We start from the raw sequence: 23,365 nt of genomic DNA on the forward strand, positions 1-23,365 counted from the left end.
AAAAGGAAAGTTCTAAAACCAGTAAAGAAGTATCAGAAGAAACTGATAACAAGCTGAACTATGGAAGATAAGAAGGGTTTTTCAAATATAGTAGGGAAAACCAATTATTGTAATGCTATTAGTCTAGTATTACATTACAATATTTAAAATGTCAGTAAAACTGCAGAAATTGAAGACAATTTAAACGAAGATTTCTCTTCTGCATTTCACAAAACAAATGATGTCATTTCACATTAGGCTGATGAAATATATGTTTAACTAAGAGAGGAATAGTTTAAAATTAAATAACTTGTATTTAAGGGTTTTGAAAGAAATAACTAACTGAAAGAAGCTCTCTGGAATTTTAAAATTATTGTAATTTTCAGTAAGTTTTTAGAGTGGTGAAAATTCCTCAGGACTGAAAGGACTGAATCCTGTGGCAATTTTTAAAAGACTTATAGTTACTGGCTAATATACATCACCACTATAATTAAGCAATGACGAGTCCTTGAAATAGGTACACACTTTCACCCTCGGACAAGTGTCTGTCACGGTGCCTCCTGCATTCTCTGCAAAGACCAAGAACATGCTGCCTCCACAATGATGCTACTTCAGTAAGATTTTTGCCATACCCAACAGAGCGAGCCTCCAGCCCTCTAGACTGGGAAACTGTTTTAGAGATGAGCGTTTGAATATCTTCAGAGCTAAGTCAGACTCTCTTTAGTTCTCAGTGGACAAATATTGTATTAAAAAGATGAGAAGTTGGTGGGCAAGGTTAGAGATTCTTCAAAGCTAAAACCCCCCCAAACTGTCTCTTCTGTCTTCAGCTTCAAAGTTAGCCCAGTGGTTAGGGTTTGTACAATTCCTCAAAAGTCTAGGACAATCCTTTTCCAACATCTCTTTTTCAACTTCTCAAACTGAACAAATGGATTCAGGTGATTCAGGAAACACAGTCACATGCAAGCAGCTAGAGGGTTTATTCTGGAACTAAAGCAATTAATATTTTGTTCTATTATTTATGTTAGTGTCTTTGACTTAGAAAAAAAATTGGAGAAAATTACTATTCCTGCGACTCACTCCTAGGTGTTTTTCTTTCTGACAACTAAAAAGCAGATTTTGGTGATGTTTTTTGGTGCTCTGTGTACATCAGTGTGATTTATTTTATTAAAGTGCTGTATGTTCTTTTCCCATAGATTTAAACTAACGTACTGCACCAGTTTTTGTAGAATTGGCAGTTGTTTAGTTACTGGAAATAAGATTCTGAATGCGCTTACTATGGTAAGCAAGCTACTTCTTTACAAGGAAGTACAAGACAGTGGAGTTTTTATTATGAAGAGGCAATAGCTAAGAAACAGTTAAGAATTAGGAATTTACATTACATTGTATCACATACTAATTATTCACCTTGTATCCAACAGGAAGATCCTGACAATCTTGAGAACAGCCACTAACTTTCTTACTGAGGCATTCATTAATGTGGCAGCTTTTCTCATCAGATCCATCATTACAATCTTCTTTGTTATCACAAACATGACTTTGAGGAATACACTTGCCATTTTTACACATAAAAAAAGAGCTGTTACATGACTGCTCTGGAAAAGAAAAAAGACAGCATGGGACTTTTTCCTCTGGGCAGCTTACTGGTATTCGGACGAGCTGCAACGATCCAAATGCAAGTCTCCAGCTTACCGTTCCCTCCTACAAATTTGTTTTCATTCATTTGAGAATCCTCAATATTATCTCTGCGCAAAATAAATATAGTAACAGTTCTATAGTTTACAAAGCTTACAAAGCATGGCTTCTCCCCTTCTCCCCAGGGTTTAGTAACATGTCTGACCTAACTCTGAAGTGTTTCCTTTTCTGAGGACACTGATAACTTTTTTTCTTCCCTGTTTGGCAAAATGCTAAGGAAACTCTTGTCTTTGAGACCCCCACCTCTCTTCAGATTTAGTTAAAACTGGTCAATGTGTTTAAGGTAAGACTTACTGACTGACCACTTTCAAGAGCACACAAGAATAATTTCCTTAGACCAGGCTAAAATGAAGTGTTTCAAATTAGAAGTCTAGTAAATCTCTACAGCATCACAGCATCACGTATCGGATGTAACACAAATTAGAAGTACAAAATATTACATTGACAACATTGAAGATAAACTTTTACAATCAAGCAGAACTATATTTAACTAAGATACTCTTAATTCTTTAAAAGGACTTCTGCAATTGGACTTAGAAGTTATATTTGGGAAAATTAGTGGGGGAATTGGAGGTTGAAACACAAGATAACTTCAGGGAATTTTCCTCCTGTAATGAATGACTTAGATCAGAACCAGATCAGATAGTTAAACAGATCAGATAGTTGACAGACGTGGCTACAGATTTACCTATTACTATACATTCCATACAAATCCCAAGACTTTGAAACATGACAAAATTCATTTCAGCTTTTGAGATTAGCTGAGAATTAATATGTACTTTTATGACACTAAGAATTTTAGTACCATTGTCAAGAGACTGGCAATACCAAATTGAAGTACTCTTTGTGAACGGAAATTTCAGCAATGATATGAGATTTTTAAACAATTACTACTGTTTTGGCTACTTCAATTTTATATGGTTGCTCCAAATATTAATATTCCCTGTGACTCACATCACAGGTTTACTGCTAGTTGTATTAAGGACTGGGAATTTTATGGCTGACCAGTAGAAATTGGTAAAACACATCTTCCTAACTTAAAACACGTGAGGACAAGAACAGCCTTATATCCTAAGCAATAGATCCTTTCATCTACAGTCAAATTTTTCAATTCAGAATCAGAAAACTTAAATTAAATTGAACACAGAGAGGTGTATATATGTTGCCTTACCTCAAAGCAAATGAACAATTTCTACAAAAAATAGCATAATGAATTATGTTACTGTGTAATAAAGTGATTATGATCTAGACAGAACCGGTCTTTCAAGAAGTCACAGAATAGGATACCATAGGCAGACAGGGATTCATTTACCTCTCAATAGACAGTCAGATCTCAGCAACATTATTTGTGCCCATAAAAAAAAAAAAAATCTAAAAAATCAACCACATCCAGTCAGTAATTTACTAATAAAGATATATTTGTATTTACTGTAGAAGGAACAATCTAACCTCCCCCTTTGTATGATCCAGTTCTAAGCATATACGTTAAATATGCTGAATATGTCTAGGGCAACAGATCAGCTACTGTATACTTGGACAATAATGAAGGTAATACCATCTTGTTCTAGCAATAATAGAATGTATACATTAATGAACTATCAGTTATGTTATGCCATTGGAGCTGGATAGTTTAACTTTGCTAGCTGAGGTTTTGATCGCTCAGGATTGACAAAACTACCATCACATTTTCCTTGCAGGACATAAGGAACATTACCTGAAAGAACTGTATCTTTAAGCTACTAGGTTTCGTCCATCTACTATCTTAAATCATTGTTCTCCGGAAAAAAAGGTTACATATATTACTCAAAAAACAAAATGCGAACCTGAGCTTTTGCATTTTGTGTTTATAGGTGCTTCATCAGAATGGTCTGGGCAGTCAAAGTCCCCATCACATTGCCACTGAGAATTTAACAGACATCTCCCATCGGCACAGGTGAACTCTCCAGGACGACAGTGACGATACCCTAGAAATACAGTAATCAATGACTTCACACATTGCTCCATACAAAATTTTGTACATACAAAGCAAAATAAGTAAAAATTTCTCCTGTTCTGTAAAGATATATAAAGCTCTATATGCTTATACATGTGCCTGCCAACAGAGAAATCCAATGTCTTACACAGCACAATATAGTCATGAAACAATTCCCACATATGTAAAATATAAGTCTGCAACTCTCATAATCATAAATAGATTTTCCTTTAGCTGTAGTTTAACTTTTTGCTATTCTAGGCAATAGCTTTCTAATAGACTTTTTAGAAGCTGCTATATTCAACAAATTTTTTACACCACGTGTACCACTTCTTTCCCTTTAAAACATGCAGAACACTAACCACATTAAGTACACATTTTCTAAACCCTCTGCAAAGTAAATAAATATCTATCAACTTTGCACAACATTTTCAAAACTGAAATGGTTTTCTAACAGAAAATATCAATATATCATCTAGTAAAAAACCCACAAATAGGCGTTTGCTTCTTAGAACCTAGTTGTTTAACTTAGAGTTTAAAATCAACAAATCAGTATAAAAACTTAGAGAAGTCAGAACAAATTTAGTTTTTCCTATTCAATTTTGAAACATAAAAGTTGCAAAATTCTCAGATGGGTAATCACATTTTGTTTTTAAGTTGTTTACTTTTATTACACCAAACCAACTACTGAAAACATACCTTCTTGCTTGGGAAAGAAAACTGTAATTTTTCCGGTATATTGTGTGTATAAATTCTACCTCAAATAATCTATACTCATTTAAAAGAACCTTTGAAGCAATTCTAAATTTAACTTAAAATTCAGATAACCTGTACAAAATCGAAGGCAGATGTTGGGGAATTGTGAAGAAGGGATCAGAGACAGAAGGTAAAAAATGCTGAGAAGAACAGAAAGCATATGGTGGAGGAGATTATGGAAGCAGTCAGGAGAAAAAGCTCATGGCTAAGTTTTTATGTATTAAATACACACACTGCTGCTAAATTATCCACGAAATCTTTTACTTGATTTGATTTGTATTTTTAGAGCCATAACCCACAATTTATATACATGGACTGACTGTGATTTCGGTTCACTGAGGAAAAATCCCACAAATAAACTTAAGCAAAGTATGAAGATTTGCAAAATTACTCGTTAAAAATGATTATAAAACAGGAATTACACAGCAAGACTCATTCCTATTACAAAGTAAGAATGATTTTGCAACTTTTTTCTTCAATTAATTTCAGTTAGATCTACTAGTCTTTCCTTTTGAAAAAAGATTCAGATTTTAAGCTCTAAAAACTTGACTTGATTCTTCTAAGAAACAAATGCAAAGCGATAGTAACTACTGAAGCTTTGATTAATCTGTAACATTAGAAATGAGCACTGAGAAGAGTTAAATTACAGAAGTAGAAAGTTAATATTTGTTCTTTCTTCTAATTATTATATTCCCTGCCATGTGGTACAGCTTTTTTCTGCTAGCAGATGGAGACATGACATTTGACTGTCTGGGATGAGCTATCCCTCTACATCAAGATCTTTAATCCTCTTGTAGCTTTAGTTGTCATTTAGAAATATGTTAATGTATTATTTTCAAACTGCAGTATGCTATTACATCAATTATAATAATCAATTTGAACTCAAAATAATTCAGTGGCCTCTTGAAGGATTTTTTAAATTTTTTCTCTCCCTCTTTTTACACAGATCATACTTAAAAGAAGGTAGATTGGTTTGATACTTAAAAACGTGAAGGCTTTTTTTTGTCTGATACACCTTTGGTTGAAAATGTTGATAGACCTGCAGCTTTACCTCAGGTCTGTAGTGTTTCACAAGGATGTTGTCATGAAAAAGGTCACTATCCATCTACAGAAAAAGGGGCATCTGCTCCCTCTTTTGCACTAACATTGCTTCTACTCTGGATGAACAGGATTTAAAGAAACTGGAAACTGAAATCAAAAAATTCTTTCTATACCAATATTAGCTTTTTGATTAGCCATATAAATAAAGTTGAGGTCTTTAATACAGAATACCCTTCAACAAGGTTTCCCACAAAACCTTTTTGATTCTTAAGAACATAAGAAATGTTAATCTAGTCAAATATTCTGTCTCTAATAGCAGCAATAGGAGATGCTATTTAGGGAAGATATTTGTTCCCATAGACTCCAGCAGCTTTTTTTTTTTTTTTAATAGTAATTACTTATTAAGATTTCATAAATAAGACAGGATTATAAAATGGAGTCAAAATTCATATCAAAACAATTTTCAAAGAGTAGAAGTATGAGATTATTAAATGAATTTTGATGCAAATTCCGATGCAAGTAAGGACCAGTCCATCTAATTACCAGCCTCAGTTTTATATCACATCTGATTAATACCTTAGAAAAAACAGTAAAATATACCTCTAAGTGATACAGATGAAAAAAGGTATTTCTACGTTTTTGAATGGAATCCCCTAACTTACCTTTTATAAATGTCTTTCAAGTCAAATTTTATCCCACTAAGTAGGTAAACTACTGAGGAATATGGTTATGATTATTTTGGACATCAAGATGCAAAGGTCTAGCAGAGCTCTGCTGTCTAATAGGGCTATGATCAGTCTACCTAGTTTCCACCCAAACGAGAAATTAGACGTTTAAACTACATGAACCATGCAGTTCTTCCCTGCAACAACTTATTGGCACAAACTGTTTCTCTCCAAAAGCCATACAGCTTGCATAAGTGAAAAGACAATGGAGTCAGCTAGGAGAGGAGTATGTTCTGTCTTTCTTCTAGAATGGCTAAGACTACACTGGCAAGCTGTGTGGTGCAATAAGGGTGGTTCTCCAGAATGAAATAGCTGCTAATAAGGACCCAATATCCACACTATATGCATTTCAGGATTTTAATTCGCCCTAGTCCTAGTCTGTTCTTGCAGATCTAAAGCCCAAGCTGGCCAGAGCATATAATCTGGTTCAGCTTCATTCAAAGTCTTTCCATTCCCTATCAATTCACTTGTTTTAACCACTGTTCCATATGAGCAAAAAACAGTAAGTGCAGACAACGGGGAAATTCACTTTAGAAGCGTACTCCTGATCTGACTTATGTAATGTAGATGCACCCAGGAACAGCTGCTGCCTCTACAGTACCAGCCTACTCCTGATGAGCGTAAAGGCAGAAGGGACAATTTGGTGACCGGTCAGTTCACCACAGGAGTAGATATTTTCCATATCACGTACAGTTTTAGTGATGTGAATGAAATCTTTTCTTTATATGACTAAAAAGTGAGTATTTTCTATATTATCATACTCTTTCCCTTCAATGTTTAATTGCATGGTAGATTTAACCTTTACATGAAAAATTTCACTAATTGCAAATATCATGTATATTTTTTCTTTCAATCTTCAGATGTCTGCTTACATCGTTTACGCATTTATACCTTTCAGGTTGCATGTACATTAGAAATGTCTAAAATATATAGCTAGCTATCTTCTGCTGTAGTTCTCTGAGTACATTTTGCAGGGTATATAAACAATATAGATTGCAATTGCACAAAGAGAGACATAATAATAATTTGTGCATGGTTTTCTTGGACAGAATATCTATTTTCTATTTTCCCTAAACGTTGTTTACGCAAATGAATGTTTCTGGGTATTGCCTAGATAGGAATGAACGTGACTGCGTGTGTACAGCCTAAATTCAAAAGAACAATGAAAATTAAACATTTGCATAGGGCTTCAGCTGATATCATTTAACAGCAGTGATAATGACAGAGATGTATCCTTTTTTGACAGAAAAAATGTGTACAAAGACAAAAATAGACATGTAAAAATAGATATAAATAGAGAACAAGAAGTCATAGACTATACCTTTTTGTTTTAATTCTGTTAAACACGGTTAGCAATCAACTACAAGTCACAACTAAGGCAAATAATTTATTATTGCAGTTCCAAGTCCACGTTCATACCAAGTTACATTCATTATTGCACACGTTAAGAGCCACGATCAAAACAATTTTAGAAAAGTGAACAGTTTTCTTATTCAATAGTGACTTGAAGTAACAGAAAGCCCTACAGTTAACTGTCTGAAATTTTTCTGTTTACACTACTTTAGTTATACTTGCCACATTCCAGTGATTCATCTGATCCATCTCCACAATCATCATCATGATCACATACAAACTGTTTGGGAATGCAGACTTGATTATGGCACATGAAAGCATTCTCGTCACAAGTGTTATTAGGAGCTAAGGAAAATACAGTACATAAAAATAAATAAAACTGACAGCAGTAAGATATATAGCCATTTTCTTACAGAAAAATGAAAGGAGAAGTAAATGGTTAGTCTGAATGGATTCAATGTAAACAACCCTAACTTTTGAGTCACACACAGAGTGTCACACAGTTAGATAGTAGAAAAAGCTACTAATTACTAGAAAGATAAAGGTGGCTAAAATCTCAAGTAACCTGAGTGAAAATAAAATCAGAAGTTGAGAAGTTGCTGTTGTTTACAACTAATCCATGCTCTGCCTCTGAGGAACAAAATGTTTGAAAATTCAGATGTTCTTATGTTACTCTGCTCCTGAACAAGAGCTCTGTAAATACTTCCATATTCAATATATACTTCAGATCATAAATGATATAATGATAGAATATACATTCAATCGAGAGACAGTTATTTCAATATTTTTAACCTATGCCATTTTTATATACATCGATAAAACAAAACCCCTAATGATACCCCAAAACCTCCTTATTATTGAACTCCTGACACCTTTAATAGGAATGTATCTCAGAAGACTGGAAGCAACAGTTTATAGCACAAGAGATGTCAAGAGCTGAACAATTAGCCAGAATAAACTGGAGAATGAACCGTGCCCGCCTTTTTGACGTACAATCTCTCTGACAAGCAGCAACATTTTTTCCTCAAGAAGAGGAAGAAAACTTCACAGTCAATAACCACATGCTAATTTTCTTTATCAAACCTGGTGTATAATGTTTATGAAGTGACACACACATACTCCTCTTCAGCTGCTGTGCATCTGTATGTACTAACACAAAATAAAGATGTCAGGCTGACTGAAACACTGAAGGACCTGGGTATGTATGCTCACATGTGGCTAGTCAATCTTTACTAATAACCTTGACAGTATATAATACTACAGACAAACAGAATTTGGTATTAAAAAGGCAAAAGCACTGAAAAAGGAAATACCAGATGTTTTTAGCACGCAAACATACCACAGCCTGCTGTAGAGAGTTCATCACTTCCATTAGGACAATCTCTTTCACCATCACAAAGCCAGCGCTGAGGAACGCAAGCATGGGAACCTAAGCAACTGAACGTATCTGCTGCGCAGGTTACTGAACCTGAAAAAATACTACTGGTTAGTGTTGACCATGGCCTAACTGATATTTTTTTTTCCTAAGTTAACAGGTAACGATTGTGTAAGGGTTTTTTATTCTAAAATAATTCTGAAAGAAGAATTTGTTCTGCACAGTGTGTTACACATACAGGCTAAGACTATTTTACAATCAAATTTTGACAATACTTTCCACTTACCCAGTTTCTTAAAAACATTTTTCTGCAAGCAAAGCTAATTTCCCATACTTCCTGAAAACTATCCAACAGAGCAACTTTACAAATCAGCTTTGAGCAAAGATTGTATGTTTGGATTGACTGACTGAACAGAGTATTCTTGTAAAATGCATAATCCTCAGCTCACTGTATGCTATGACAGGATGCTTAACGTATTCTAAACTTTGATAGGTCAGCCCTAAATACCTGGTAGAGAACAATGTGTATCAAGTATGGTAGTAGTGGGAGTAAGAAAACCTCTGACAGTTCTACTGTAACTCAGCATATTGTTTATTTGACTAAATGCCTGTTATTTTTTGTTTTAAAATTAGCTTTCCTCCAGATAAGATTATTATATCCTAGCGTTTATTTTACCCTGTTTTAACATAAACTTTTACCCAACCCATCACTTAATGTCTTCTCCTAGATAAGCCAAATTTACTTCAGTAAAAAGGAGATGCTATATTTTCTACTCACTTTAATTAGAAATTCATGAAAAAATAAGATTCAAATAGTGTATTTGATTATGTTATTACTTATTCAAGATGAAAGCCAACTTCTCTTTACTTTTACTCATTTGACATTTTGGATATTTCTGACCCAAAGTCACCTTGATCTCTTTTTTTTTCTTGCAATTTAGATTTGTCTCCTGTTCCTATATAGCCTTAGCTCCCACTTTACAACTGGTGTGGATTTTTCCCTCTTCAAGTGATGTCTTACAATTTTATGGGAGGAGCTTTCTTCTGAGAAGAGATCTACAACCCATTGTAAGTCACGAAATCAAAGGAATTAATCCTGAATAACCTTAGAGGAAGAACAGAGAGTAGTAATGTAATTTGCTGATACTTGGCTTTTTCTGCTCATTTTTCCTATTTTCTGCTCTAAATTTCCCATTAGGCTTCAGGTTTTGATGTTTCTTAGGATTTTACATTGTTCTATAGTAGTTCTAGATGTGGTGCTTGCCTTCTTATTTCTCACCTTCTTCCCTGATCCTATTCCTGGGGGGGGGGGGAGAGACAGACATCGTCCTCCTTGTCAAACAGACGCTGCCTCCAACTCCCCAGTCTTCCGCCTGACCCAAACACCATGAAAAACATGCTACAGACGGATGCCAACCTGAAGTTAACGTAGCAACTTATTCAGATCGGCCTACATAAGAACAGTATTTTTCAGCTTCATCCTTTTAATTTGTTGGCATTTCTACATCTATGTTTCTTTAGGATACTAATTTAACAAAATCAGAGCTCTGAAAATGAGCTGAGGAGATTTCTTTTCATTCTACTTAACAGAATACTTAATTTTATTAAACTTACCATAATTAACATAGCATTATTATTGTGGTATCACATATTAAATATAGAGCAAATTATTTTCATTGCTGAGTGGACTTCAAGTAAGAATATTCTTTCAATGAACGTGTATTTAAAAATTAAAAGTTGAGTGTTTTTTTTTTTTTTTTTTTTTTTAGAAAACTGTAAAATATAGCAGAGATAAGGGTGAAACCAATGTATAAATTATAATGAAACTATGACGCTATGACTTGATACAATGTGATTTGCTAAAAGAATTCACTATGCTATCTCCACTCAGCTGAGCCCCAGAATAGAAGGACAATTTTGAATTCCCTATGCAATTATGAGCCTTGGATTTTGAGAGGAATATTATGCTATCAGGCTTATGATCACATCTAGAAAAATTTAAAAGGAATAGTAAAGAGCTAGAAAAAAGACTGCTCAGAATCTTCAAGGACTTCCCACCAAAATGCAAAGCTCAAATAGAGATACACAGGTTTTACCACAGGGATGGAGAACAGAGAAAAGTTTAGTTCTCCTTTTGCCCATGCCAGCATGGCATGTATTTCTTCACTGATGAACTATATACTAACCATATGCTACCCATAAAAAAGTATCTACCAAGGTGGCAGGGGGAGGGGCAGATACTCTCTAAGAGCTTGTCCTTAAAAGATATGCTGAGATGCTATGCTTGTTTTCTTTCCTTCATGGGATCACGCTGTTTCTTTCAAGATCTAAAATGCCACATGATACAGAACTAAGATTATTTTACTTACCACAAATAGCATCACTCTCATCTAAGCCATCTCCACAGTCATCCTCACCATCACAAGTCCATTGTTTAGAGATGCACTTGTGTGCAGAGCAAGCAAACTGATTCCATGAACAGGATGAATCTAGGAATGACACCAGCCACTTCATTTGTTAGTTTTGCAGCAGCACTGGATTTTTACCAGAGTTTAGAAATCTCCTAACCACTCACTTCTCTCCTCCCAGTGTTACTGTATTAACACGCTTAAATAAGGTATAATCCTACACCTGTGTTCAGGACGTTACCAGTTGTTGAACACTTTGAATTCACCAATACATTTATAAAAAAGAACTTTCAAAAGGCTTACACTGTAATACTTTTAACCTTTTTACTTGTAGCACAAGGGTAAATGCTTTAAAAATATAAGAACAGCTTGTGTATTTCATTCACCTGGATGTTTTAACTATAGTGAATTACTTCATTTTGGTAGTAGGGCAGAGACCGCACAGCCTGAATTTTCAAACACTTCCCTCATCTTGGTATTGCAGTACTTAATTACATCTTTATTGTACTAACTAAATGCCACTATTAAGACCTTTTCTGTAACCTTAAAATTCCACTCATCCCAGTCTTCCTTCTTTAAAAATAAATTTTATTTTGTTTTAAATTGTTTTGTTTAACAGGACAAAACCCTTTCCCTCTCACCTACAAACACTGCCTAAGAGATTTTTACAATGTTTTACATAAGCATGTATATGTATGAAAACCTGAAAACATCAACATCATGATGAACACGGTTAGGAGTAAACTTTCTACATTTCATAGGGTACAGCAGTCCCTAATTTTTTAAGTTTAGGACAAGAGAAGTAAACTGAAACGGGGCTGCAAACCAAACAGGGATGCATGTTAATGGAAACTGGTTTATGAAGAGAGTGGAGTATAACTTTCATTCATGTAAGTGGTAAAGCAAAAACAAAAAGGGAGTATACAAATTTCAGGTTTCATTGAAATGCGACATATGAAAACTTGATGCTGATTCTGCTGCTCAGCTACAATTTAGTTCTTCAAATCATCTGTTCAGTTAATCCATAAGAATTTGAAGTGAGATGACCAGCTCTCACTGCATTGCTCTTTTATTAGGTAGTGTTTAAAAGTCTTAAGAGTTTTAAGTTTATGCTGTATTTTACTCACATACATGAATTTTGTCGTTGCTTTAACTAATTATATCTGTATAGCTTCTGATGCAAAGGAAGATCATAAAGGTCTGTTTTGGTTAATTCTTCCTGACATTGCACTATATGGATATGAACCAATTATGTTCATAAAACTGTCCTAATGAGCATTTATGAAAACTTAGTGTAATCGATTCACATTATAGCAAAGAAAATACGAACAAATCTTTAGGAGAAAAAATTTGTTCATAGGGCTTTCATTCTGATATTAGGGTTTAAAACACTGGAAACTCAAAATAATACAAATTTTACTCCGACATGTAAACAAAAAGCATTAAGCACTTTTTCTTTACACTGCTCTAGACTCAGTCTCTGATGTATAAATACACACTTCATTCTGTTCTCAAAGTGCATCAGTGACTACAGAAACACAAATTAGATAAAATGCTCACCACAGTGCAATTCATCTACCCCATCCTCGCAGTCTTTCTGCCCATCACAAAGCCAGGTGTTCAGAATACATCTTCCACTAGGACAACCAAAATAATTTTCTTCACATGTGGGTTTGTTTTGAACTGTGATAAAATAAAGAATGTAATGTAAAATGGTCTCTGCTAGTATGATTAGGAACCTAACACATTTTTGCTAAATTTACAAAAACTAATGGGTAACAAGATGGTTATGTTTCCAAACATTATTTTTCTTATTGAATTGTGTTCATACATATTAGTGAATAGTGATAGCCAAGTACTTTAGGGAGCTGAAGTGCTTAATTTATGTACAGAAGAAACAGAGCACACCTTCAACCTAAATTAGAAGGACTTATAGAGAAAAATAGTTCAGTTCAAATATTTTGAGCTCAGTCAAATCAACACTGGTTGCTGATTTATACCAGCTGAAGATCCTGCCCTTCTTCCTGATCTATCTGCCAGCATCAACAAGATATCCTAACTGTGGCAGTATTTTTATCAAATTCTTTGGGATAAGCTGCAAGTGATGCATGCACTGACTAACTGGAGCTTTACGGTCATCGGAGCTAGAGACTTAGATTTTGTAACAAATGAAAACATTGTTTTTCCTTGTATTTTTTCTTTGTAGAGGGTAAGAGTCATTTTACTTTGATAAATGCTCAGAAAACAAATGCAGGAAAAGAAAACATACTGTATATATAGTGTAATAACATAGATACAAATATTAGTAAATGAGAGGCATACGTTATTTTCAAAATCTCAAGCAAGTGCATTGCCTGTAAAATCAGTGATTTGGAATTAATGTATATTGCCTGTGGAGCTCTTTGTCAAGTTTTCTGTTACGCCCTTTATATATTAAGTTATCTATACGGCTTTTGTTTTCTTTTCTTTTCCTCACTCTTGCTCCCTCAAAAAAAGGTAAAATTTTGCTGTTTATGGCTTCTACAGCTGTATGAATACAAAGAGAGAATAAGGGAAGAAGTGGGAAGTCTGTGACAACTCTGTAGGATGAGATTTTCTAAGCACAGCTACCCCTAAATGAATATTTTGCCTTAATTTTCTGTAAGAACAATGGCACTGAACAAATTCAAGATAGTTAAAGGGAATTATTATATTTGTAATACAGAAAACATTCAGAAACTTAATATGCCAAATAGGCCAAAGTTAGTTAGCTTTGAATGACGTGGAAAAGGAAATCACAGTTATGCTGAACTAGAATGATCCTGCTTCTGAGTAAAGGAGGAATGATGCAGGCACTTAGTCATACATTAAAATGATAGAAATTCTTGGCACACATATGAAAGATAAAATAAAGTAATATAAACAAACATGGAATAAGACGCAACAGTAGTTTACGGAAGTTATAGCAAACTGCCCTCAAAATCTTCTTTGGTACGGAAAAAACCCTACAGACAAAGAAAATGCAGTGAATCTAAGCTATCTTGAGCTATATTATACTCCGTAAATTATAATGAATGATGAGATGATCTAGAGAATATGGAGATTAGCCTGAAACCTGAAAAATAATAGGCATCTGGTTTGTAGGGAAGATGAAAGTTCTTAGTATTAGGTTGAATGATGATAGTACTGAAGTTCTTCCACGTTCATTTTGGATCCTGTTTAATACTTTCATCTCTGATGTTGACAAAAATATGCAAGATTTCTATTACAAACTGCTCATGACACGAAATTGGGATTTTCACACAGTAAAAGAGAACACTAAATGAGAATAATCAGACGATGCTGATTACTAGGTTAGCAAAAATTAGATGGTATTTGACAGGACCAAATTCATGATTTTGTTCTTAACGATTAATAACAATCATCCTTAAAGAGAAGAAAGAGATCTTGGTCACAGGAGGACTACAAAAATGTCAAAGAAAATTTAAAAATGCATTAGGGAAGTCTTTTTCAGTGACACAAGGAAAAAGTCTTCATCTAGTATACGGGACACTGGTCCAGTGCGTTCACGAGAGATGCAGACTGAGATGATTAAGATATCCTAACTTGAAAGAAAAACACTAAACTGCCTTAGCTTATTCGCCATTATGAGTAAAGATGATTAAGGAGATAATTAATGAAAGACCCCAAAGTCCTTCTCAGCATAAGAACAAACAAGTATAAACTGGCATAGATGTAGGCAAGAAATTAAAAGAATGAGTGAGGTTCTGCAAGATGACACTAACAGGAATGCTATGAGCAAAAAATACTACTATTTTTTAACTCTATATATTTTTGTGTAAGAGTTCAAGGCACAGGAGAAGCTACAGACTTGACATCCCCAGGCTTTCTTTTCACCGTGCAGTGTCTTCAGCTTAATCAGAATTGTATAGGATGGCCATAATCCTACAAATATGAATCAACAAACCTGTGATCATTTTTGCATTCTAAATAAAGGTTTTTGCTTATCTTTTATGTTTACATATTGCACTTAATGTTCTCAGAATTAAATGAGAAATTCTGAGTAATAAGCAGCAAAAACCTAAATTACATCCTTCATTGGGTAAGAATCTAATATTGTGAATAATTCATTAGTTAACATTAAATATGGTACTAAGTTTCCAAAGGATGGGGATTAAGCCTTGTATAACCCCTAAAAACTCCTATAAACCAAAACCAACTAGAAAATAAAGATTTATTTAGAATGCATCTAGATATTTATCTGTGATTGAGAATCACATTTTGTATAACACTTCAGAAGTCAGGGTAACCAAAAGACCCTATGAAGTATTAGAAAATACATGCTAAAATTGTGATTATGAGATAATGAGCATCCCTCAAGACTGCAGAAGAGAGTTGCACAAAAGTACTATACTCCTGCAAGTGAGATAGTCTTCCAATTGATACTAAACAGGCTCAGAGGGGAAAAGTTTTTAAACATTAAACACCTTCTGTTATCTTCTGATGTTCTTTCACACATACTCTGGTGATTCTGATAAAAGTTAGGTAATTAAATCTCATGAATGTAGTGGCTTTCCTTCAGATTTCTATTAATATGTCTATATAGGTTGAAGAAGTATTTTTCTAGTAATATGCTAGCACTGTTTTTTCACATACAAAGAAAGATATAAAGAAAAATAAGACTTCAAAAAAATGTCATATAAGTTTGCTTCTTGTTTGTTTCATGTAAGATATTAAATTAATGTCTGCTTTTTCTTAGCAGTTGTCTGCTCATCCCTATTTTTTATCGGGGTTGCTTTGCTACAGTATTAGGATTATGATTTTTTTTTCCCTAGATGTCGTAAGGGATTTACTTTCTTTCCCACAGGAGAGCAGAGAGAGACAGGGAAAACTGAGTTGTAGGTTTATGTAAAAAGCAGCACAATCTCCAGCAGTAAATACCTCTTCTTTTTACGGACGCCTATAAGCTCAACTCCAGACTGAAACTTAAGCGTACAAAAATCTCTTAGTACTGGCACAAGAGCAGAAAAAAAAAAAAAAATCACAGAAGCAATAATCCTGAAATCTACCTTGGCAGCCCACACCAAGTGCCTCAACAAAATAAAAAGAGAAAGTAAAAAAGTAAACAAGAAATACCATCCACTAAAACAGTAGCTATTAAAAGTTCCTGAGTGATTATGCTGAAGCTTGATGAACCTGACATTTTGATGACTGAAGTTTAACTTAAATAATAAAAATGATTAGTGATGGACCTAACCTGGAGGAAACAAAGCTAGACGTTACAGTTTTCTTCAGAGGAATGCATCATTAATTGGTAATACTTTGCATAATCTAATAAAAAACAAAATACAACCAGTGAAAAAACCTGGAGTTTCACGTTATTTGTATCTCTATATTAAGTAAACAGTATTGAACGAATAAGCACTTTGCAAGATAACTAGAAAAAACAAAAATATATTTTTCCAGAAACACAGATTAGTCTTTTTTTTTTGTTTTTTCATGGTTACCTGGGCATTTCAGTTCATCTGTATAATCTCCACAGTCATTGGATCCATCACATATCCATTCTGGCAGTATACAAAGTGAAGTCGAATTACAGCTAATAAATCCTGTAGATTTTATTCCAAGTTTATAGAAATAAGCACAGTTTGTATTATCTGGAAAGAGACAGTAAATTACTATATCACATCTAATATAGATTGAAAGACTGAGTTTGGTTTTCAGGCTTAGCTTTAGCTTGCACGGACCATGCAGCTGTTGGTACCCAACATGTAATGATTATGAATTAACACTTATGTAATCGAAGAACAGATGTTAAGATGAAGCACAGCCAAATGTGAACTTACTACAGTTTTTTTCATCTGAAGCATCTGCACAATCAATGACCTGGTTGCATTGTGCTGATTTTCCAATGCAAATCCCATCTGCACAATGGAATTCTGTTGAAGCACATGTTGAATCTATAATATATGGTTATAAAAGATACAAATTTATGTACTAAACAGAGGGTTCAGATATGTATTATATGCCCTATGTCTAAAGATTCTACTTTACTGATTCAGAATGCACAGTCTGTTCCATTGCTAGAACTTCAGTAGGAACATGAGGCCTAATAAACTTGAAAGCATAAGGTTCTGGCTTTTAAATTTCTTATTTCAAAGGAACGTCTCCCTCTAGATAATTCAATTCTATATGAAATAATCACCATGTGAGGAGAACAGAAGCACTATCTATGAATCTCTCAGCTTTCTTTCATGTAAAACCTTGCTGAGGTTCTTCCCTCTATGCTTTCTCTCTACTCAAATTCAGGCATATAATTAAAAATCACACAATCTTTCTCAAAGAAACACATGGCAGTTACTATAGCTTTACAGGTTTTAGCTACATATTGTGGCATTATTTATTCTCCACATGTTCTTAATTGTAACTAAGGATTTTTGTTCTCTGCTAGCTAGTTTTTATTCATCAACTGAAGGGCAGATACAAACACTCACATTCTAAGATATGAAAAGAAAAACAATTTTGGCAAGTTTTGCAAAGCACACAGACGTTGCAGTGCATCTGAGAAGCAAAGAAACGTTGGCTACCTCAAAGAAGGAGCAGCACAGCACATGCAGAGAAGAAATCTTACAACCTTCATCTTTTCTGACTATGGCAAAGATGCTGCCCATGTATTACTTTCTAGAAGTAGCAGCAACAGTACTTCCTGATTTTTTTACTGCCAAGAAACCCTTCCTTCTAAAGGACTATAGCTGTAAACCAAAATCTATTTTAATATCAGTCCCAATATATGATCTCTTACATATATCATTATATACCCACTCTTGTTTCTGAAAGATAACCAAGAAAATCTCAATTCCAATGTAATTCCAAAAAAATTACATGCATCTTCCAGATACGTCTCTCTCTATATATACTAAGTACGTACAGAGCAATATTTTAAAATCACCTTGGAAGCAACTGCCATTTACCTTTACAGTCAAATTCATCAGAGTTGTCACCGCAGTCATTTGCACCATCGCATACTTTGTTACTTGAAACACAGCGGCGATTAAAACATGGTTTGAAACCTTTCCGACAGCCTCTATTTTCTGGAAATTTAAGTACATAATTACATTTGGATATTGAATATATAATAAAAACACCCTTATATTTGAAAGTAAACACTGCAGGAAAAAATTGTAAATGAAAATGCGTTTTAAATCACAGAAAAAGTTATCAAAATTGTTCATTTATTGTCCGGCAGAAGAACTTGGACTGACAAATAGATAAAGAATAACAAAAGAAAGCGTGATGAGAAAGAACAAAAGAATGACATAATGGGAAAATAACCAGATTTGCCCCCTAACCAAATTCAGATACATATACATCATCAATAATATGGAAAGTAAAATAACAAAAATTATTTACAGCAAAGTGTCACACCTAGAAGACATCTGTTTTTCTACAGGATACATATGCCTCCATTTCAGTATTGCAAGTATTCTGCTAAGGTAGGTAGAAGATACACTATTGAAGAACGTGTGTATTTCGCACGTGTTCGAATATTCATAAAATATTTACTAAAGCCTGAATCACTGTACAGGTCGTGCCACAACAACAAATAAATACATAAGTAACATTCATTGGATTAGTAGTAAGGAGAAAGTTTTAATTTATCAGCATCCAGCAGAAAATAGTATTTTACCAGATTCAGAAAGCAGCAAACTGTCTATTACCTAGTGCATGACACAATCACACCTCTTCCTGCTACTTTTTCCACTGTGTAGCAGAATATTTGGTATGGTCAATTTAAATCAGGTAAAATATACACAGTCATACTGGTAATTAATATAACACCCTAATAAAATTAGATAGCAAATCCATTAAAATACGAATCCGTACATCTTTCAGTTGCATTTTTTCACTATTGTAGATAAAGCATAAAATAGTTTTAACAGCTCAGTAAACCTCAGACTGATAGATATAACAGCTTTTCTAAAATTACAAGTAACAGTATTTTGAGATCCCTCCTCAGCTACAACTTTCCTTCTAATTTGTTCCCAGATGATTTTCTCTGTATTCCTTCAACCTACTCTCCTTTCCTAAGAAAATGCAAGAAACTATATGAAAACCTTAATCTTTCTCTTATAAGCTACCAATTAAATCAACAATTAAAAATAATAGTAGAGTCAAGGAGCTTTAATAAAAAAACAAAAAACCCTAAACTTATTTCTATTATTCCTACTTTGTTCTCATTAGTATTTTGTCCACTTTGATTATCTCTCTTCAGGAATCTGTATTACTTTTTTTTTTGAAAAACATTTCCCTGTATGATTTCGCAATAAAAATAAATAAAATATATGAACAACACACTTAGTAAGGAAATTTCAGAAAGAATTCACAGATGCAAGTCATTGACTGCTCAGTAATTTGAAACTGTCACATGTAATTCAAGGTGGGTTTTTTCTCTCTCAGTAACTAGCAGTTTTTTGTATATTCCGGATTCTTCTTCCCTTGCTTCGCCTTTTTTCTTTCTTCAAATTCAAAGAAAACAACTTCCTTAGTTATCTGAATGTCAGTGGTTTGCTGGAATGTTACTATTACTTTTATATGACATGATTAGGACAACTATCACTCAGAAGCTGAAAGCCAATGGGACACTACTTGAAGAAGAAAGAATTAAAATGACAGAGCAGTATCAATTGCAAAATATACTTGGATGGCTGGTGGGGCGGGTTGTGTGTACATGTTTTGGGGGTTTTTTTTTGTTGTTACTGATTTTCGTTTTGTTTTGTTTTTTTAACTATTCCATATTCATATCCAATGTCAATCTTGACTAGTGAAATGCTGGACGTGAACAGTGAACTTTGGGAGTAACATTTTCATAAAACTACAGTGAAGTGAATATAAATATAATGGGTAGTTTTGAAAACACATGGAATTGCTCAAAAAGGAAACAAGAAATATCAAGTATGTGATACGGATATGCTGAACAAGATAAAGACATAGGCAAGAATTACAGGTACCTAGGCATCAAGGAGATTTCACTTAATATGCAGGATACAAGGATTCCATAAAATGACTCAGTGAGTTAGGAGAAGTATTTGAGCAACAGTGCTTTAGACACTGAAGCAGGCAAACTCAGATTTCAGCTGCACACAGAAAGAAAAAAATGGAAGTGATAACCATTCATTTGTTGGTTCTAGGGCAAAAAGTAAGGGTAGGATAGAAACACTTGAGAGGAACATGAAAGTAAAAAGCAGACAGCACAAAGTCTAACTTATTGCAAGATACAGACCGATGGGAAGAATAATATTATAAGCTTCAAAAGAAAACTAGGTGGAAAGATTTCTATTACACAGTCATTCTTATGTTGTATAACATTTTTTGGTGCTTTTTATTCAAAATCAGAGAAAAGCTTATTAAATATGGAAAGAAAAATCTACATTCCTAAGTTAAAGCTGAAAATAGCCAATTTCTTATCTTTAAATAAGCTGCTAGCTGTGTTTTCCCTTATTTTTCTTTTAGAGACAGACATATTACCTAGTTCAAGCATCTGGGATGCTTGTAATTAAATATAACCCGGTTAATACATGAGATTTGCATGGAAGTGCCTTCAGCGCAAGTAATTCTATCCATACAATGTCAGATTTTTTAATATGTGAGTGTACATTTCCATTTTGTTGTGCATCTTGGTGAGCAGTTGTTATGCCTAAGTAGAAAAGTCACAGAGAAATGAATATAAGCACCAAACCACACAAACAAATACAGAACATGAAAGTGAATCATCTGGAAATACCTACCACAGTAGAAAAGTTTCTCATCAGACTTGTCCTTACAATGAGCAATGCCATCACAAGTCAGCTGATAATCAATGCATTCACCATTGCCACATTCAAACTCGGAATAAATGTTGCAAGTAGAATTTTTAGCTAAAATTAAAACATATTAATACATAATTTTTAATAATTTTTAGACTCAGAGAAAATGAGAAAAATATTGTCATGTTGGGGTGAATTCTAAACCAATGCAAGATGGTGTCTATAAAAAATATGTATTTGGACAAATATCTGTGAATGCATGCGAACATGTAGAGGAGCAAGCCAAAGGCAGTGATTCTGATGAGATTTTCAATGACTCTGTAACTACTTATTTTCACTTAATTGTCTTCCTCCCTCATGCCTCTCCACAACCCACAGGTTGTATGTAATCATTTCTTAATAGATGTTTTAAAAGTCTCTTCAATAAAGTACATCCAGGAAAAAAAGCAAACACTTATTGTTACCCAGCAGTTCATTCAAACTCTGTTTAGTTGTACTGTGCAACTGCTCAGTGTGTATGCAAGTATTTTCACCATAATCAATGTACTTCATCCAATACTGAAGTTATGACTTAACACCAAATTAAGAAAACCTGTTGTTTGTACTTTACTTCTTTTTTTTTATTCTCAAAAAAATCATTGGCAGACATGAATTTTGTGTGTTCTCTCTTTATCAACTGGTTTATCTATTGTTTTATAGGAGAAAGAGATGTATTTAATCTTTTGACTTCTGCTTTCTCTTCCATATTGATTTTTACTAGTTCAGTTAGCAACTAAGAAGGCGCCACAGTATTTAATAGAATGATCTCATTGTGAACTTTGTTACAGCACATTTGTGCTATATGTATGGTTCTAAATGACATAACAAGCTTGAAAGAAAGGAGAAATATACAGCACATCTCAAGAGGAAGAATGGGGCAATGAAACCTGATAGCTACACTTGTCTGCTCGTTTCCATTATCACTACTGCAGCATGAATTCAGGAAGAACAGATGTCCACAATATGCAGAAGTTAAGCAACTATAGTTTGAAACCATTTTAAAATCAGATTCAATATGAAGAAAAACATAAAAGAAGTGTTGAAAATTTGGATTCTGGACAAGGTAAGATCTGATGCTAAAGATGATACAGAATCCATGAAATATTAATCATGTTTATCTCAGAATTTGTTATTCTTTTTCCCCCATTTCATTTTTAAGCATCATGAGAACTAAGGTCTTAGGAAAAGTCATTCTTGATTACATTTATCGTACAACAGAAAATAATCTTCAGGGAAAGATGTCAAAAAAAAAAAAAAAGTATTTATAGTATAGCCTATGCTCAGTTCAAGTTTAACTATAAACCCTTGTAGAACCCCAACTTCCAAGCACCTTAATGCCTTTCAAACTGTTTATTTGATTGGAAACAAGAGGTTGGGATAGTCTTACTATCTGTTTAACCATCCAATCCTTCATTCAATTTTACTGAATCTTTGTCTCAAAAATCTTGACTGCAAGAATGCCATAGCCTAATTATACTTTGAAAGGAAATGTAATTCCTCTTAATAGTTCGCAATTACTATCAATTTTATTGAGTACCTTCTTCAGCTGTATTATGAAAGAAAGAAATTCCTGATTTTTCCAGCTAAACTATAAAGTCCCTATCCTTCCTATGATAGCCAAACCCAATGTTTAAAGTCTATCTTCCTATAAACCTATTTTTACAATTAATTCTTGTTACCATTTCCTGAAAATCTTCTACAAAACAATTTACAAGATGGAATAGCCTTTTACATCGTAGTTTAGAAGAAGGATGTAACACTGTTTTATATAACAGCAATACAATATATTTGTGAATCTGAAGCAATCATCACTAAATCTGAAATGCAGTTTGGTTTTCCCATGATTTAAGAATCTTGCATGAAATGGCACACAGAGATGATATGCCAAGAAAGATTTTTAATGTCACGTAATATTCTAAATTAAATTACTGGACCTAGATCTGCTGAACCTCTTTCATTTCCACTGCTGATCACTGCCTTGACTACGCAGAAAAAATAGATTCAAATAAGTGCTTTAATTAAGATTCAACTTTAGTAACTCATTTGGCATAGCCCTAACCAGATCCAATGACTACGAGTAGTTAATTTTATCTATTATAGTAGTATCTACATTGTTACTAGTACTATGATAGTAGTATCTCACTATCATTAACAGTAGTCACTATTCCCTTCCACCTTTTTTCCCCCCTGTCTTTGGGATGCTTTCAGCACCTTTTTCACCCACGAGCAAACAGTCAGTACTT

At 33.9% G+C, this 23,365-nt stretch overlaps 1 protein-coding gene across 2 annotated transcripts in view; it reads right to left on the bottom strand.

The window, feature by feature from the left end:
- LRP1B (LDL receptor related protein 1B) overlaps positions 1-23,365 on the bottom strand; it is a 741,350-nt gene that overhangs the window by 123,190 nt on the left and 594,795 nt on the right. For both annotated transcript variants that reach the window (XM_068949290.1, XM_068949291.1), the window contains 10 exons: positions 21,066-21,194; positions 18,252-18,371; positions 17,127-17,240; positions 16,788-16,937; positions 12,862-12,984; positions 11,263-11,382; positions 8,858-8,986; positions 7,741-7,863; positions 3,495-3,635; positions 1,384-1,571 (listed from right to left, as the gene is read on the bottom strand). In XM_068949290.1, the coding sequence (XP_068805391.1) occupies positions 1,384-1,571; positions 3,495-3,635; positions 7,741-7,863; positions 8,858-8,986; positions 11,263-11,382; positions 12,862-12,984; positions 16,788-16,937; positions 17,127-17,240; positions 18,252-18,371; positions 21,066-21,194 (1,337 nt within the window). The remainder of the gene's footprint in view (positions 1-1,383; positions 1,572-3,494; positions 3,636-7,740; positions 7,864-8,857; positions 8,987-11,262; positions 11,383-12,861; positions 12,985-16,787; positions 16,938-17,126; positions 17,241-18,251; positions 18,372-21,065; positions 21,195-23,365) is intronic.

This window comes from Struthio camelus, chromosome 6 (genome assembly GCF_040807025.1).
Source record: "Struthio camelus isolate bStrCam1 chromosome 6, bStrCam1.hap1, whole genome shotgun sequence".
Classification (NCBI taxonomy): Eukaryota; Metazoa; Chordata; class Aves; order Struthioniformes; family Struthionidae; genus Struthio; species Struthio camelus.